The sequence below is a fragment of the Kogia breviceps genome, chromosome 7 (genome assembly GCF_026419965.1).
Source record: "Kogia breviceps isolate mKogBre1 chromosome 7, mKogBre1 haplotype 1, whole genome shotgun sequence".
Taxonomy (NCBI): Eukaryota; Metazoa; Chordata; class Mammalia; order Artiodactyla; family Physeteridae; genus Kogia; species Kogia breviceps.
In genome coordinates this window covers 15,559,628-15,578,890 of record NC_081316.1, presented here as the reverse complement: position 1 = coordinate 15,578,890, position 19,263 = coordinate 15,559,628, and the positions used below count along the sequence as shown (strand labels likewise).

At 47.7% G+C, this 19,263-nt stretch overlaps 1 protein-coding gene across 2 annotated transcripts; it reads right to left on the bottom strand.

The window, feature by feature from the left end:
* Positions 1-7,064: 7,064 nt before the first annotated feature.
* Positions 7,065-11,170, bottom strand: SPDYC (speedy/RINGO cell cycle regulator family member C). 2 transcript variants are annotated; one of them, XM_067037556.1, is made up of 7 exons: positions 10,996-11,022; positions 10,054-10,240; positions 9,730-9,788; positions 9,382-9,467; positions 9,106-9,277; positions 8,680-9,022; positions 7,065-8,501 (listed from the first exon to the last, which is right to left on the bottom strand). In XM_067037556.1, exons 2-7 carry the CDS (start codon positions 10,193-10,195, stop codon positions 8,467-8,469), a joined length of 837 nt encoding a protein of 278 aa, XP_066893657.1. In that variant the 5' UTR covers positions 10,196-10,240; positions 10,996-11,022; the 3' UTR covers positions 7,065-8,466. The 2 variants fall into 2 exon arrangements, with proteins under 2 accessions (XP_066893657.1, XP_058925223.1); XM_059069240.2 differs by lacking the exon at positions 10,996-11,022 and adding an exon at positions 11,139-11,170 and having other exon boundaries at positions 8,415-8,501.
* Positions 11,171-19,263: the final 8,093 nt, after the last annotated feature.

The window sequence follows — 19,263 nt, the reverse complement described above, 5'->3', positions numbered from 1 at the left end:
CCGCAGACGCCGGGCCAACTGCGCGAGAGGACAAATTAGTAAAAGGCAGTTGTCCCCGGGGAGGGGCCAGCGCCAGTCGGGGTGGGGAGGGCTGGGGCCCGGACGGAAGGGCACCGCGGGGGATGGGGAGGGAGAAGACAGCACAGGGGGTATTTTTAACCAGGGGCAACAGCTCGAGTTGCAGGGCCGGGCGGCCCCACCCCACGCGGCGCCCCCAGAGGGCATTCCCGGGAGTCCGGCCCGGCGGCGCCGCCGCCCGCAGCCCCGGGTCCGTCCCCCCGTCGCCCCTCCTCCGCGGGGCCGCAGCTGTCCCTCCGCCCCCGGCCCCGCGCGCCCTAAGCGCGGGGCCGAGATTACCTCGGGCTGAGGCAGCTGCTCGGAGGAGGGGCCGGGCTGGCGGCGAGCCGACCCCTGCCGGACGCTCTGCAAACGGCAGCCCCACCCTGCAGGGTCCTCGCCGTAGCCCGGCTCCTGGGCAGGGCCGGCTCGCCCCCACCCCACCCACGCCAGCCCCGCGCCCTGGAGCGCCGCCACCCCGCCTTAGCGGCTCCGGGCGCCGGGCGGGGCTCGGGAAACCGGTCCCCCATGCCCGGGCTGGCTGCGTGACCTTGGGTGAGTCCCTGCCCCTCTCGGCCTTAGATTCCCCATTCGCGCAGCGACTGTGATGAAACGAGGAACTGTGGAAGCCCATCTTTCTCTTGCTCTCTGAGGTTTCTTGAACCTGGAAATTGCGAAGCCGGCATCCCCGCCCTCTCCTCCAAGCCCTCCCTCGCCCATCCACCTGGGAATGCCCGTGTGCCGCTTTACCCGGGAGGCGGCGGGAGAGACTGCGAGCAGGACAGTGGGCCCACCCGGGGCCCGGAGAGACCCCACCTCCCGAGATGCAGAAGGCGGAGCGCCGAGAAGTAGGAGGGAGCGAGACTGCAGAGGTCCGGTCCCCCAGCTCAGGGCTTTTGATTGACCTTGGGGGCCCCGACCCAGCAGGTCGAAGCCCTTATATGATGTACACGCAAGCATTTTGTTGGGGAAACAGTGCATAGCCTTCCTAGGATTTGAGGGCCCATGACCCCAAGAAGGTTAAGAGCCACTGATCTAATCTGACTCCATTCTCACTCCTAGTTTACAGATGAGGAGACCTGAAGCCTAAGAGAGTGCGACTTGCTCAGCTCCTTCAACTGGTGAGTCAGGGCTAGAACCAGCTTCTGAGCTCTTTGCTCTTTACCACTGGGCATTAATGTGTCCAATCTTGACTAAACCCCGACAGGTCTTTGCCTAACAGAGACCCATGACTAAGGCAGACCAGCGTGTGCTAGAGAAGGCTGCTCTCCTGGTTCAGCTTTGGGGATTAAGGAAGGTGAATCCTATTGGAAAATTCGGAATTAACTAGGCAGGTGAGGTGCTGGAAAGGGTGTTCTTAGCTGAAAGAACTGCGTGCGCAAAGGTCCAGAGGCTGGGGGAACACAGGCCAATAACGGGAATGGCGAGTGTTCCTTGTGACTGGATCACAGGGAGCAGGGGCCTGGGAGAGGAAAGATGTTCTGGAGAGGTAGCAGAGGCCACCCCTCCCCTCAAAGCCCTCTGGCTCAGCCTATGTGTCCCACAGTCCTCAGAATTACTTCCAGCAAACTGTCACTCCTGCTGACTGCGTTTGATTGTTCATGGGCACTGACCACCTCCTGTATGTGCAAGGCACTGTGCTCACCCGGGCATAAGATGGTGAAGACCTATGGCCTTGGCTCTCTCTGAAGGAGGCAGACATAGCCTAAACTTTTAGACCCACGATTAATTGGGAAGAAGAATGGTGTGAAGGAAGCCCATAACTGAAGCCTTAGCTAATCTAGGTGTTAGAAGAGGCATAAATCAGACAAAAGGAGTTATGGCAGGGGTGGGTGAAATGCCAGTGAGGGGAATTAATTGCCTTGCCATATGGAGGAACTGAAATATTCTTAGTGTTGCTTGAGTACAGAGAGAGAAAGGGAGAGAAGAGGTGTGGCAGGTCTGGGTCGGCCATGGAAGATGGATTTTGTTCTAAATAGAAGGCTGCTCAGATTTGTACAAATGAAGGAGAAGGATGCCTGGGTGTGGGTGGATCAAACTACGGAGGTGGTAGACACAAGTGGGAAATAGATGGATTTGATAACTATTTAGGATACACTATATCAAAATGTAACTCCAACTGGATTATACACCTAAATATAAACTCTAGGACTATAAAACCTCTAGAAGAAAGCATAGGAAAAATCTTAGCAATCTTGGGCTTGGCAAAGATGTCTTAAATATGACACAAAAAGCTGAAACAATAAAAGAAAAACATTAAATTGAACTTTATCAAAATAAAACACTTTGTTTTCAAAAGGCACTATTATGAAAATGAAGAGACAAGCCACAGACTAGGAAATAATTGCAAATATATATATGTGTATCTGATGAAGGACTTGTATTTAGAATATTTAAAAAACGTTTACAGCTTAAAAAAATAATCCAATAAAAATGGTTGAAAGATATGAATAGACATTTCCCAAGAAGATATTGGATGGCAAATAAGCACATGAAAAAATGCTTATTCACTGGGAAAGTGCAAATTAAATCAACTAGAAGGACCACCATTACAAATCTGGAATGGCTAAAATTAAAAAGACCGACCATGCCAAGTGTTGGCAAGGATGTGGAGGAGTTGGAACTCTCATACACTGCTGGTGGGAATTCAGAATACCACCACTTTGTTAAACAGTTTGGTAGTTTCTTTAAAAGTTAAACATATATTCAGCAATAAATGGAAATAACCTATCAAGCTACTGAAAGATGCCAGAAGCTTAAATGCATATTGCTAAGTAAAAGAAGCCAGTATAGGGGCTTCCCGGGTCGCACAGTGGTTAAGAATCTGCCTGCCAATGCAGGGGACACGGGTTCAAGCCCCGGTCCGGGAAGATCCCACATGCTGCGGAGCAATTAAGCCCGTGCGCCACAACTACTGAGCCTGCGCTCTACAGCCCGTGAGCCACAACTACTGAGCCCACGTGCCACAACTACTGAAGCCCGTGCACCTAGAGCCCGTGCTCTGCAACGAGAAGCCACCGCAATGAGAAGCCCGCACACCACAACGATGAGTAGCCCCCGCTCGCCACAACCAGAGAAAAGCCAGCGTGCAGCAACAAAGACCCAACACAGCCCAAAAAATTAATTAATTAATTCATTAAATTTATTTTTTTTAAAAAAGAAGCCAGTATAAGAAAACTATATACTGTATGATTCCAACTATATGACATTCTGGAAAAGGTTAAAACTAGAGACAGTAAAGAGATCAGTGATGGCCAAGGTTTCAGGGAAGGTGGGGGAAGGGAGCACAGGGCATTTTTAGGGCAGTGAAATTCTTCTGTGTGATACTGTAGTGGTGGATACATAACATTGTGCAAAACCCATGGAATGTACAACACTAAGAGTGAACCCTAAAGTAAACTATGGACTTTAATAACAATGTATCAATATTGGTTCAATTGTAACAAATATACCACACTAATGCAAAATGTTAATAGGAGAAACTGTGTGCAGGTGGGAAAAGGGATATGGGAATTCTCTATACTTTCTGAGCAGTTTTTCTGTAAACTTAAAACTGCTCTAAAAAAATAGTCTATCTTAAGAAAAGAAAAAATAAAGTTAAATACACACCTACGACATGACCCAGCCATTCCACTCCTAGGCATGTACCCAAGGGAAATAAAAGCATGTGTCCACACAAAGACTTGTGTGTGAATATTCATAGCAGTTTTAATTGAAACAGCCAAAACTCGACACAACCAAATGTTCATCAACAAATTGTGAGTGGATAAGCAAATTGTGCGTATATATACAATAGAATACTACCCAGTAATAAAAAGGAACAACAATGGATGAATCTCAGAATTATATTGAGTGTAAGAAACCAGACAAAAGTACATTCTTCTATATAATTCCATTTCTATGAAAATTCGAGGAAAAGGATGGCAATTTAGTGATAGAAAGCAGATCAGTGGTTGCCTGGAGGGGCTGGCAGGTGGGAAAGGGTGGGAGGGAGAGATTACAAAGGGGCTTGAGGAAACTTTTTTGGGTGATGGGTATGTTCATTACCTTGATTGTGATAATGGTTTCATGGGGATATACATGTCAAAACAAAAATGTACCTTTTAAGTATACATAGTTTATTGTATGTCAACTATACCTCAATAAAGCTGTTAAAGACGCCTATAGAACATAGCCACTGATTGGATATGGCTCTTGGGAGATAGGGAGGAATCTGAGTGGATTAATGGTGTGGGGGACACTAATCTGGAGGGGATACTGGAGGATCAGGTTTGGGAGGTACCTTTGGGACCCACCCCCATCCAAGGGGAGATGCCTGGGGGTGGGACTAGCCCTCAGAATAGAGGTACAGATTTGGGAGTCGCTGGCCATAGGTGCCACCTGAAAGAAATACGTAGAGGCAGGGGACAGACACTTCATTCTGGACACAACAATGCTTCATAAAGATGTCTGTTCTTAAAGTAATCTATAGATTTATCGAAATTAAGGATCCTAGGGACTTCCCTGGCTGTCCAGTGGTTAAGACTCCACGCTCCCAGTGCAGGGAGCACAGGTTCCATCCCTGGTTGGGGAACTAAGATCCTGCATGCCGCGTGGCGTGGCCAAAAAAATAAAAAATAAAAAATTCTAACAGATTTTTTAAAATTCTAACAGATTGTTTGAGGGGAGGAGGGACTAGAAGAGCTGATTTAAACTTCATATGGAAAATTGAACAAGCAAGAATAGCCAAGAGGGGCTTCCCCGGTGGCACAGTGGTTAAGAATCCGCCTGCCCATACAGGGGACACGGGCTCGAGCCCTGATCCGGGAAGATCCCACATGCCGCAGAGCAACTGGGCCCGTGTGCCACAACTACTGAGCCTGCGCTCTAGAGCCCGCAAGCCACAACTACTAAAGGCCGTGAGCCTAGAGCCCATGCTCTGCAACAAGAGAAGCCACCACAATGAGAAGCCCACACACTGCAACTAGAGAAAGCCTGTGCACAGCAATGAAGACCTAATACAACCAAAAATAAATTAATTTTTAAAAAAAGAGAATAGCCAAGAGACTCCTGAAGACAGGAGACTAACCCTACCAGATATTAAATCTAATCTATAATAGTTAAATGTAATGAAGAGAGGTGATGATACACAAAGATCATTGAAAGATAGAAAAACCTAGCAATAGATCCAAATGCATACAGAAATTTAGTATAAGAGCAGCAATTCAAATCTGTTGAGAAAAGAGGAGTTTTTCACTGAAAGGCATTAGGAAAATGGGCAGGAATTTTGTATATGATAAATTCCAGATGAACTCATGATTTAAATGTAAAAAAATGAAAACAAAAATACAGCCAGCAGCTAAGGGAGACATTCTTTTAATCATCTCAGTGTGGAAAAGGTCTTTTAACTATGACACAAAACCCAGCAGCCACAAAAATTTATTTTACTACACTAAAAGATCTGCATAGCAAAGTTAAAATGATAAACTAAAGAAAATACTTCCAATTTACATCCTGAAAGGCTATTTTTCCTTATATGTGAGTCAGGTAGCAAAAACAGTGGCGAAATGGGCAAAGACAAGGGCAGTTCACAAAAAAGTAGACAAAGAGCTCTTAAACATATGAAACAATGCTTGAGCTCACTCAAAAAAAAGTATAAATTAAACCTTCACCAAGACACCATTTTCTACTTAGCAGTTGGCAAACATAAAACAATCTGGTACCTCACTGATTGGTGAGTGTTCTGGAAAACAGCCTTCACATGCTCTGCTAGAGGTTGGGGGGAAAGGGCGGTACAGGCATAGCCCCAACAGAGGGACATTTGGCAAAGTCCTTCAATTTTGACTTGACCTTTGGCTGGACAATTCCTCTAGGAATTCACTCTACAGATACCTCTTCACATTTGAATAATGCTGTTCTTACAAAGTCTTAGTGACTCTCTATAGCACTGTTTGGAATAGCAGAAGTGTGCAAACAAATGCCAATCAATAGGAAGAAAGATATATTATAGTACATCCACACAGAGGAATACTACACAGCTGTCAAAAGGAATGTGCAGACAAGGAACCATCTTTAAAATACATTGATAAGGGCTTCCCTGGTGGCGCAGTGGTTGAGAGTCCGCCTGCCGATGCAGGGGACGCGGGTTCGTGCCCCGGTCCGGGAAGATCCCACATGCCGCGGAGCAGCTGGGCCCGTGAGCCGTGGCCGCTGGGCCTGCACGTCCAGAGCCTGTGCTCCGCAACGGGAGGGGGCCACGGCAGTGAGAGGCCCGCGTACCGCAAACTAAAAAAAACAAACCCCCCAAAACGTTGATAAGTACACAGTAGGATGTATGGAATTCTCCCACTGGAGTGTTTTAAAAATGGGGGTGGGACATATATGCATATTTGGTGTGGTATCTTTTTTCTGACACCACGTCTCACACCAAATATCTTTTTTCCCAGATACCAAATACATGCGATGGGTCCACACCAACTCTCCAACACCATCTAGGTGCCTACAATTCAATTCGGACACTAATTGCCAGAGTTAGCACAGACCCCATGGGTTAAGGGCTCAGTTCCACAAGATACCAGCCACAAATGGAATGCCCAGGTGACCCATACTCCTGTCTGGCTGACTACGAATTTGGGGATGCCCACGACACCCCTCCTCAGGCCTGATAATTCAGTAGAACACTCAGAACTCAGGAAGGTGCTTTACCTACTGTTAACGGTTTATTATAAAGGATACTCAGGAGCAGCCAAATAGAAGAGATTCAGAGGGCAAGATGGGGTGGGGGACCTCCCCAAACTCCAAATCTCCAGTGCCCTGTCCCTCCTGGAGGAAGTAGGGAAGCTGAAAGTTCCCACCCTCTAGATCAGTTTTTCTGGTGATCAGTTTTCCCCCCCATCCTGAGTAACCTCGTTAGCATAAACTCAGGTGTGATCCAAAGGAGCTCATTATGAATAACAAAAGACACTCCTGTAACTCTGGAAATTCCAAGGGTTTTAGGAGCTCTGTAACAGGAACCAAGGACAAAGACCAAATATGTATATTTTTATTACACCACATTCGGTTATATACATTCAGATTCTTTCTCTGGAAGGACAAGAATTATTACTTTCATTGCTTCCAGGAAGGGGAACCAGATGGCTGGGAGTCAGGGGTAGAAGGTGACACTTGGTGCAAAATTCAAAACATACATGTGAATATATTACCTATTTGAAAAATTCTTACAAATACTTACAAATACCGACAGTCCTTGTCCTGGCTTCTAATGTTTGCAGTCTCCAGGCTTTACCTCCTTACTTCTTGGGAGCCACTCAAAGAGAGGCAGGGGAATCCTGTCCAGATTCCTCTGCCACCTGACCCTTTAGACTTTTCTGTCTTGTGTTCCGGCCACTCCCCAAACATACATCCCCCTCTAGCCTTTCTCTGGGCAGCAGTTCCCTCTCCTAGTAACACCCACATTTGAGCTCTACTCTTGAAACCTAGTTCTAAACCCTCCTAGGATTAACTCATTCAAATCTCAACCGACACCCTTTTTAGTGTAATACCCATTTTACAGATGAGGCAGTAGAGGAGATTAAATAACAGGCTAAAGTCACACATAAACCTGGACTTTGAACTTAAGCTCTCCGGCACCAGAGACCAAGTCTTAATCACTACTCTGGACTGTCTTTCCAAGAATACTGTTCCTCACCACCAGCACCCCAACACCACCACCCGAGCATGGGCAAACCTGACATTGTTCACGGCCCCGTTCAAATGCCAGCTCCTCTGGGGAGTCTTCCCTGCCCCCCAATTAACAAACTTACTTTGCGGAAGGGAGAAGGGGGTCTTGTATTATAACAATTACGTTATATTCGATTGCCGCCCAGAGCAAGGACCAAAGCTCATTCCTAAATAGACCTGACCCTGCAGGCATTTCTAGACTGACAATGGAGCCATTTTCCTTTTGAGCATTTTTTTTGTCCAGCAGGTTCCAGACCCTCTTCTAAGGACTGCATATACCTCATCTCATTTAGTCCCATCTGCACTGTGTGGATCTCACCATCCACAAAGATGTTAAAAAGGGGAAACAGGCTCAGGATGACTGGTCACGAATGGGAGGAGAGGAGCTATTACAGGACCTGTGCTCATGGGTCTCCAACCACTGGTACCTAAACCTGGCAGATGCCCCTCTCCCGGTAGCTCCCTCCCTCCCCCCACCCTGGGTCAGGGACCCAGACTAGGGCCTAAGCACAGTTGGTGTCCTGTGGACATGAATTTATTTGAGGAGTCAGATCAGAGTGGGTACAAGTTGCAGGTTGGGAGGAAGGGGCAGGGGGCATGGGCAGCCCTGCCAGCCTGAGGCCAAGAAGACAGGAGGCCGAAGGGGCCACAGCCAGCAGAGCACTGGGTCAGCAGGCGAGCAGACGAGGGCTGTTCTCCACCCTGCGAGTGTCAGCGCCGAGGGCACGGCAGCAGCTTTGAGAAGACTGGGGTAGGAAGGACGGAGAGAGGCTCAGAGGAAGCTTGCGAAGCCCAGGCGTCTAGGAGGTGGCAGGGCCGGACACACGCCCAGGCGTGCTGGACCCCAGGCCCCTCCTTCCCATTCTGCGGGGCCCGCACCTGCCCCCCAGCTCCTCCCAGCTCCCCCTGCTGTACCCTACTCACTGTGGAGGGTGTAGGTGCCTGGCTCCAGTTGCAGCTGGGTGGGCAGGATAATGAGGAAGGCCCCACTCCAGGAGCCTCCAGCCACTGAGAGACAAGCTTGGGAGGGAGGGCGGTGCCGCTCAGCATTTTGGGAAGGGCACTTGGATATGACAGGCAAGGGGCAGGGGTGGTGGTAGCGGTGGCTGCGGCAAGGGGGCAAGCCACACAGGGGACAGTGGGGTGGCGAGAGGCCGGGGCCCCGGGGGAGGGGGATCTGGGACTTTGGGTAGCTCCTCTGAGCCCTGCCGTGGTGGGGATGCCTCTCCCGAGTCCAGGCCCAGTGGGTCGGCTCCTTGGCCATGACCTGGCATGAGAAGAGTGGATGGTTAATGGGAGGTGGGAGGTCCAGCCTCTTTCCCCCACCCCAGGGTGCCGGCGGGACCTCACCTCCTCACAGCTCTGGCGTCTCACAACGGCCCTGAAGCCCATCCGTGCCCACAGCTTGTCCCTCTGACACAGGAAGTCTGCCACTCGACGATGCCAATCTTGGCCCAGCGCCCACAGGAAAATCACGCTTTTGGGGTCCTCCAGGTCTTCCTCCATGTCATTTGCAAGGTACCTGGCCACAGAGGCAGGGGGCAGGGAACAGAGGCTGTAAGCATCTGCCCTGCCCCACCCTGCCACTCCGAGTCAGGGTCCCCATTAAGCGCCCGGGCCACTCACAGTGCCAGGAACAGATTGCTGTGTGTGTACTCGCTGAGCTGCAGGTTGGCGCGTCGGAAGTAGACCAGCACCATGGCCAGGAGATACTGCAGACGCAGAAATGGGGAGAGTTAGAGTGAGGCACTGGGTGGGGAGGGGCTGCGCCAGCCCCTTCTGCACCCAAAGAAGTTCTGGTGGGGCTAAAAAATCTGGGGTAAAATGGTGGGGAGGGGCCTGCAAAGACAAGGGTTAGCAGGGAGGCACTCCCTCCACCAGACCAGAGGACCCAACGAATTAGCAGCACCGGAGCCCCACTAATTCAATCTTCCCCAAGTGAGGCTGGCCTCTGCCCCCACTGTGCCCTCTCACCTTATCTGAAATCTGGAAACAGGGATCTTTGGAGAGGAAATCCTGGAGGAAACTGTGCTCTGGGGGTAGAGAGGAGAAACGGTGGACTGGGGTTACCACCCCCCCACACACAAGATAAGAGGGGCAGTAGCCGTTCCAAAGCCTAAGCCTCCCCTGAACCCACTTTCTGACATGACACCCCCCACCTGCCAAGCTGGGGCCACCTGAGAAGAGAAGGGACAGAGGCTGCAGGTGATTGCACGGGCAAGCTGAGATCCCGCCTCCCATACCTGTTCACGCTTGGTCCCCACAGCCCCTGCCGTGCCAGCCCCCAAGTGGACTCACCCAGAAGGCTGAGGAAGGCCTGGAGCTCCTGGTGCTGGCGGAAATGGAAAGACTCACCCGCCTCCCCTTGACGGCTCCAGCCCCTCAGCTTCACCTGGGTGCCAACCGCAGGGATTGTGGCAGGATCTTGGGCATCACTCATCTCTTGGGGGGTGGGGTTGGGTGAGGTGGGGTGGGACGGGGTGACCTGTAAAGGAAGCAGCCCCAGGACTTAGCATGTACCCCATTGCCCCGCAGAAGTCAAGGGGATCAGTGTGCTGGCCTGACAGATGACCTCTAGGAAGTGGAGGCATGGGAAATGGAGAAATGGGGGCTCAGAACAGAAGGAAACTGAGATGTGGCACGGCGGGCAGGGGGAGGGGGCGGGGATGGGGCCAGAAAAGCAGCAGAGTTCCTGGAGGCTACAGCACCCTCCCCCCTCCTCCTGGCACCCCAGACCAGGCCAGAGAGGAAGAACAGCAGCAACAAGCACCCTGAGGGCTTCCTAAGTGCCTGGAGCTGTGTTAAATGCTTTAAGGACATTATCTTATTTCATCCTGGTAAGTAGACCCATTTTTCAAACACGGAAACTGAAGCATGGAGGTCTCACGGCCACTTCAAGGTGGAGCCCGTCTGACCCCAAAGCCAGAGTTTAACGGCTCCTTCTTGTCTCCCACCTCACAACCACCCCTCACCCTTCACCAAAGCGGCAGCCCTGAAAGAACCACCATCCCTTTACCGCCCAGAGGGAAAACTGAGGCCCGGAGAGAGGAAGGTTATTGGACAAATACTGGGGTTTAGGGCAAGTTGAGGTGGGGCCACCTCAAACATTTTTAGCTACGAAGAGAGACACTCCAACTATGGGGCTTGGGGGAGGGACCCCTCCACCACACCTCGGTCAACCCAGGGGCCTCCATCTTGGTTCCCACAAGCAGCCCAGTCTCCTCCCTCCAAAAGCATTACCTGAGCTCAGGAGTTAACCTACAGCGTAACTCCAAGCCCAGCGAGCTCATTTATATAGCCCCAGGGCGTCCCCACCCCCGCAGCCCTCCACCAATCAGGCCCCTTCCTGGGAAAGGGTGGGGCTTCTCGCCATCACCACCCACCTCTACTTGGAGAAAATCCAGTCAGTTTCCACCACTCGCCTCCCAGCTGCGGCTCCCCAAGGTAAGAGCTCTTCCAAAGTCTCATCACCTACAAGAGGGGTGAAGGCAGGCTAGCTGGACCCCACAGCCTGAAAGGCAGCAGGAGTCCCTCTCGGCTCTTTACAAATGCAGAGCCAAGGCGCGGGGCGGGAATGCGACTGACCTGGGCTGCAGCGAGCGGCTGATGAGTAAGATGTGATTCAGGGATTGGGCCTTGCTGGGGAAGGGTCGCTGGATGTGTCTGTGTTTGTTTCAGATCCAGGAATCCCCAAACATGGGATCCAGAGAGGAGATTGTCTTGGCGTGAGAATTCCCAGGGGCCACATTCCCCTCCCAAGGTTTTTTAGGGGTATGGGGAGCCCGGACAGCGGCTCCAAGGTGGGGGAGGAAGGCTTTGCCCAGGACCACCTAGCTCATCCTCTCCACACCGCCCCCCCCACCGCCCCCCCACAGCAGACCTTAAGCCTTTTCATCTTCACTGGCTCAGTTACGCTTTATAGTCAGTTGTATTGGACAGTCAGCACCTGCAGTTTTTACTATGATAAAATACACATAACATAAATTTAACAGTATTTACTGCCTTAACTTTTAAAAAAGAAATTTATTTATTTATTTATTTTTGACTGCGTTGGGTCTTTGTTGCTTTCTCTAGTTGCCGAGAGCAGGGGCTACTCATTAAGGTGGCTTCTCTTGTTGCAGAGCACGGGTTCTAGGCGCCCGGGCTCAGTAGTTGTGGCGCATGGGCTTAGTTGCTCCGCGGCATTTGGAATCTTCCCAGACCAGGGCTCAAACCCGTATCCCTGGCATTGGAAGGCGGATTCTTAACCACTGCACCATCAGGGAAGTCCCTGCCTTAATGGTTTTAAGTTCACACTTTTAAGTACTCACTAAATGCCTCCCCATTTCAAAACCTTCAACTGAGGAATTGGGGGCTAAGAAGGAAAGAGAATATATAAAATTCAAAGTCATCGGACAGGGTAGCAGTGAGATTCACTTGAAAATGACGACACATCTTAAGAAACTCAAAGAATCAGAATGTCAAAGACAGGGAGTTCCCATGAATTCACTCAGGTGGTTGAGAATCCGCCTGCCAATGCAGGGGACATGGGTTCGAGCCCTGGACCGGGAAGATCCCACATGCCGCAGAGCAACTAGGCCCATGCGCCACAACTACTGAGCCTGTGCTCTAGAGCCCGCGAGCCACTACTACTTAGCCCGCACACCACAACTACTGAAGCCCGCTCCCCTAGAGCCCATGCTCTGCAATGAGAAGCCACCACAGTGAGAAGCCCGCGCTTGCCACAACTAGAGAAAGCCCGCGCGTAGCAATGAAGACCCAGTGCAGACAAAAATAAATAAATAAATAAATAAATTTATTTTTAAAAAATGGGCAGAAGACCTAAATAGACATTTCTCCAAAGAAGACATACAGATGGCCAAGAAGCACATGAAAAGCTGCTCAACATCACTAATTATTGGAGAAATACAAATCAAAACTACAATGAGGTATCACCTCACACCGGTTAGAATGGGCATCATCAGAGAATCTACAAACAACAAATGCTGGAGAGGGTGTGGAGAAAAGGGAACCCTCCTACACTGTTGGTGGGAATGTAAATTGGTACAGCCACTATGGAGAACAGTATGGAGGTTGCTTAAAAAACTAAAAATAGAATTACCATATGACCCAGCAATCCCATTACTGGGCATATACCCAGAGAAAACCATAATTCAAAAAGACACATGCATGCCAATGTTCATTGCAGCACTGTTTACAATAGGCAGGTCATGGAAGCAACCTAAATGCCCATCAACAGACAAACGGATAAAGATGTGGTATATGTGTACAATGGAATATTACTCAGCCATAAAAGGAATGAAATTGGGTCATTTGTAGAGATGTGGATGGACCTAGAGACTGTTATACAGAGTGAAGTAAGTCAGAAAGAGAAAAACAAATATATATTAATGTATATATGTGGAATCTAGAAAAATGTACAGATGAACTGGTTTGCAAGGCAGAAATAGAGACACAGATGTAGAGAACAAGCATATGGACACCAAGGGGGGAAAGCTGTGGGGGGCGGGGAAGAATTGGGAGATTGGGATTGACATGTATACACTAATATGTATAAAATAGATAGGTAATAAAAACCTGCAATATAAAAAATAAATAAAATTCAAAAATAAATAGATAAATAAATTCACCTTAAGCAAATACCACAGTAGTAATTGTTGCAGGCGTGAATCATTGATGGATGCTAAAGTTAGTAAACAAAAGTATGATGAGAAACAAGATATTTGCATAAACTCAAAGTATCTCCCGCCATGATGTTTACTAATCACAAATGGGAAAAGAGTAAGTTTACAGTGGAAAAACCTGGCAGACACCACCCTAACCAAGTGATCAATGTTAACATGACCAGTAATAAAACAAACCAACATCATATACCATCCAATATGATTCAATGAGAAGCACACATCACTTCCATTTTATTCTTTCTTTTTTAAATTTTATTTATTCTTTCTTTTTAAAATTTTATTTATTTTTGGCTGTGTTGGGTCTTGTTGCTGCCGCGGGCTTTCTCTTGCTGCAGCGAGCAGGGGCTACTCTTCAGTGCTCAGGTTTCTCATTGCAGTGGCTTCTCTTGTTGCAGAGCACGGGCTCTAGGCATGCAGGCTTCATTAGTTGTGGCACGCAGGCTCAGTAGTTGTGGTGCGCGGGCTCAGTAGTTGCGGCAGGCAGACTCTAGCGTGCGCGGGCTTCAGTGGTTGTGGCGCACAGGCTTAATGGCATGTGGGATCTTCCCGTGTCCCCTGCATTAGCAGGCGGATTCTTAACCACTGCGCCACCAGGGAAGACCCCACTTCTGTTTTATTCTTCTCCCAAATGAATAACCTCAAAGTAATCATTACAAAACATCTGATAAATCCAAACTGAGGGGTACTCTACAAAATAACTGGCCAATACTTTTCACAAGTGTCAAGTTCATAGAAGAAAAAGAAATCTGAGATATTGTCCCAGACTGGAGAAGACCAAGGAGACAGGACAGCTGTGGTAGCTAGCCTCCCAGGTGGCCTCTGAGTGAGCCTGGTGTTCATGGAGTAGGGTTGACCCGTTTACCAATAGGACGTTGTGGAAATGACACCCTGTGATTTCTGAAGCTAGATCATAAAAGACGTTGCAACTTCAACCTTACTTTCTCTGGGAGAAGCCAGCTGCCTCGTCATGAGGCCACTCAAGCATCACTATGGAGAGACCCACGTGGTGAGGTACCAAGGCCTCCTGCTCTTCTGTGAATAAGCCATCTTGACAGCAGATCCCCCAGTCTGGTTAAGATGTCAGACGACCTCAGTCCTGGCTGACATCATGAGTACAATGTCATCAGAGACCCTGAGCAAGAACTACCCAGCTAAGCAGCTCCCAAATTCCTGATCCACAGAAACTAGGAGATAATCAATGTTTGTTGTTTTAAGCAGCTAAGTTTTAGGGTATTTATTACACAACAATGAATAACCGATTACATGCAGTTTGGAATCCTGGATTAGATCCTGGACCAGGAGAAGGGCATTAGTGGGACCACTGGCACAATTAAAATAAGATATATCGATTAGCTAATACCAGTATATCACTGTTAATTTCCTAGCTTCAACAACTGTCATATGCTTGTATAAGATGTTCCCATTAGAAGAAGTTTGGTGAAGGGTATACAGGAATTCTGCACTGTTTTTGCAATTTTATGTAACTCTAAAGTTATTTCAAAATAAGTATCTTTTTAAAAAGAGCAGAAAAATATACCTAATTAAAAATAGAAGGAATAAAGTAATAAAGAGCAGAAATTAATAGAAAACATATACTAATGGAAAGAACCAGAAAAGTCAAAATTTGGTTCTTTGATGATACCAATAAAATTGACAAACCTCTGGCAAGATGCATTCAGAATAATTTTTAAAAGAGAAGGCACAACAAAAAATGAAAATAAAAAAATAAATAAAAGAGAAGGCACAAATTAACAATAACAGGAATAAAAAGGGAGATAGGTTCGAAAATAAAAATATGAAGATATTATAAACAACTTTATGGCAACTTTTATATTTTATACAATTTAACTATTTATATTTAAATTTATATAAAGATAGACAAGTCCCTGTAGAAAAATAAAACTCAGCAAAACTAAAACAAGTAGAAGTATACATCCTGATTACTCCTATAATATTAAACAAATTGAATCAGTAGGTAAAATCTTACCTCAAAGATTATACAATGGATAAACAACAAGGTCCTGCTGTACAGCACAGAGAACTATATTCAAGATCCTATGATAAACCATAATGGAAAAGCATATTTTGAAAAAGAATGTATATATATATATATATAATTGAATCACTTTGCTGTATAGTAGTAACTAACACAACATTGCAAATCAACTATACTTCAATAAAATAAAATTTTTAAAAATCTTATCACAAAGAAAACCCCAGGCCTATATGGCTCCAACAGCAAGATTAACTGAACATTCAAAGAACAAATAATTCTACCTTGTACAAATCCTGCCAGGGTATATAAAAAGAGGGACCTTCCTTCTCACATGTCATAAAGGTAGCATACTTGATACCAAAAGCTTAACAAGAAAGAAATACTGCAGGCTCATAGACACGGATGTAAAATATCCTGAACAAATTATTAAACTGAACCTGGTAATATATAGACAAGATAACACATGGTGCCAAGTTGGATTTACTCCAAAACTGCAAGGTTAGAGACAAAGAAATTAATGTAATTTACCCCTTTAATAGATTAGAGGAGAAAAATTGCACCATCTCAATGAACGCGGAGGCACATCTTGCCTTGCCCAGTGATACAGATCCCATGGGGCAGTAAGTGACAAGTGGTTAAAGCAATGGGAGGGGCAGTGGCTGGGCGGAAAGTCCGAGCCATTTGCTGAGGTGGATCAAGTTATTGGAAGCTTTACCTGGAGTGCAGTCACTTTTGCACTGAAGGGACTTCCCTGGTGGGTCAGTGGTTAAGAATCCACCTGCCAATGCAGGGAACACTGGTTCGAGCCTTGGTCCTGGAAGATCCCACATGCTGTGGAGCAACTAAGCCCGTGCGCCACAACTACTGAGCCTGCGCTCTAGAGCCTGTGAGCCACAACTACTGAGCCCGTGTGCCACAACTACTGAAGCCCACGTGCCTAGAGCCAGTGCTCCGCAACAAGAGAAGCCACCGCAATGAGAAGCCCGCGCACCACAAGGAAGAGTAGCCCCCGCTCGCCACAACTAGAGAAAGCCCGTGCGCAGCAATGAAGAGCCAATACAGCCAAAAACAAATACATAAATGTATATTAAAAATTTTTTGCACTGAAAAAGAAAATCCTTTCAATGATTAACTGGAACATTTTTGTAAGCATATTTATAATAAAATAACCACTTGGGTTTATGAGAAAAATAAAAGCAAGGTAATGAGTTTAAAAATAATTAATATTTAAAAATAATAGGGGACTTCCCTGGCGGTCCAGCGGTTAAGACTCCCCGCTTCCCCTGCAGGGAGTGCGGGTTCCATCCCTGGTTGCGAACTAAGATCTCATATGCCGAGTGGCTCAGCCAAAAAATAAAAAAATAAAATTAAAAAACAGATACATCTGAAGGAATACACTATATAAAGGTATTTTAAAAAATAAAGATAGGGCTTCCCTGGTGGTGCAGTGGCTGAGAGTCCGCCTGCCGATGCAGGGGCCCCCGTCCGGGAAGATCCCACATGCCGCGGAGCGGCTGGGCCCGTGAGCCATGGCCGCTGAGCCTGCACGTCTGGAGCCTGTGCTCCGCTACGGGAGAGGCCACAACAGTGAGAGGCCCGCGTACCACAAAAATAAATAAATAAATAAAAATAATAAAATTAGGGTTGTGGTATCTTGTGGTGGGAGACAGAGACGTGATGGGAGACGGTGATGTTGCTAATAGTCTGTTTTTCAAGTTGGCTGTTTATTATTTTACTCTATTGCTTATGCATATTTGACATCAATTATTTTGTACTTATCAAATATTGCATTATTTTACAAAGTGAACTCAATATGCTGCCTGTAAACCTGCTGTCTCTGGGCTTCCCTCTTCCTTGAGAATAATTCTACCTTCCACATGGAAGACTGGGCCTGCTGAGGCTCTTTCCCTCCCCTCGGCCAGCCCGCTCCCCCCCCCCCCCCCCCCCCCCCCCCCCCGCTCCACACACACAAACACACACTTAATCAAATGATGCCTCCTGGCCCTTCATACCTTCAGCATCTCTGTCCACCCTGACCAGCCCAGAGCGGGCTGTCTTTATCTCTCCCTGAGCGGCTGCGTCAGCTTCCTGACCACTCTTCCTGCACCAACCGATGCTCCCCTCCCTCCTCCAGGCCGGTGCTCTGTCCAGATCCGCTCAGCTATCTCCTGCGGAAACCCGCAGTTTCTTCCCACTGACCCTGGATAAAGTCCTAAGAGGCTGTTTACAAGACCCTGCGCCTTCTGGCTCCACCCACCTCCTCAGACTCATTTTCGGCCATTCTCAGCCTCTCTCCCCAAGCTCCAGTCACGCTGGGATTCTCTTTACTTCCTAAAATACACCCAGACTTTCAGGCCAGAGGTCTTCCCGCTGACCTTTATTTATTTATTTATTTTTCAATCCAGAATAATCAATATTTATTGAACATCTATTATGGGTTAGGCACCACATTCAGATTCTCAAGTTTCTTGCTCATACTAGCACTTATTTTTCAGTACTTTTATTTAGTCTGTAATAGTTGGTCCTGATTTTTTTTTTGAAACATCTTTATTGAAGTATAACTGTTTTACAATGGTGTGTTAGTTTCTCCTTTACAACAAAGTGAATCAGTTATACATATACATATGTTCCCATATCTCTTCCCCCCACTGATCTTTATTTCTCTCTCCCTTCCTACCTTCTAATCATCTTTTGGTTCCATCTTAAAAGTCACTTCCTCATCCCATTTTTCATTAGTTTTTATTATTCATTACCAGGTATGGCCTTTGAAAACCTCCCTCTCTTACGATCTGCCTCACTGTCATTTGACTTCCAGCCAAATGCAGAAGATTTCCAGGTAACTCCAAGGGTCCCTAGGGAATGGTAGGGCCACCAGATACAAGGAGCCTGGGTTTTTGAATTACCAGGTAGAAGCCCACCCTCCAATCGCTCCTCACTCTATCCAAGACACCTGGTGTATTACTTAACTATTGTTGTGTAAAAGTTACCCCAGAACTTTGGGGTTTAAATTTTTTCAAAAAGCATTTCATCTCACTGTTCTGTGGGTCAGGAATTCAGGAGCAACTTACCTGGGAGGTTCTGACTCACAGTGTCTCATGAGATTTGTAGTGAAGTTGGCCAGACCTGCAGTCGTCTGAAGGCCTGGCTGGGGCTAAAGGATCCCCTTCCCAGGGGTTCACTGCCATGGCTGTTGGCTGTTGGCCTCAGTTCCTCAGCATGTGGGACTGTCCATAGGGCTGCTTGAGTGTCTTCATGCCATGGCGGCTGGCTTCCTCCAGAGCGATTGACCCAAGACAGAGCAAGCAGGAAGCCAAAGTGCCTGTCGTGACCAGGCCTCCAAAGTCTCACACCATCACTTTTGTTCTATTCGTTAGGAGCAAATCACTGAGTCCAGCTTGTACTCAAGGGGAGGGGAATTAGGGTCCACCTCTTGAAAAGAGAGGTGTCATGAAGGTATGGACATATCCTAAAACTACCACACCTAGGAGACTCCAACGCTGACTGAACCCTTCCATCCACCTACTTAGTACCTGCAACAGAGGAGAAAACAAATCAGATAACCAGAGGATTGCTTCACTTTGAACTCAGGGCCCTAAGGTCATAAAATTCTTTGGACACTCATGCTTCCTGGCACTCCTAACTGCAGCTCGACACAAAGTTCCTACTCCCTCTTTCTGAGATAACTAATCACAACTTCTCACTCCTCACCTCCGACACTCTTTCTCTTTTCCTGCTCCTGAATCTACCTGTATCCACATCTGTACGCACCTCCTGCTCAGATAGAACTGTCTCTCCTCCTTCCAAACACTCAGGGTCCTCCTCATCTGC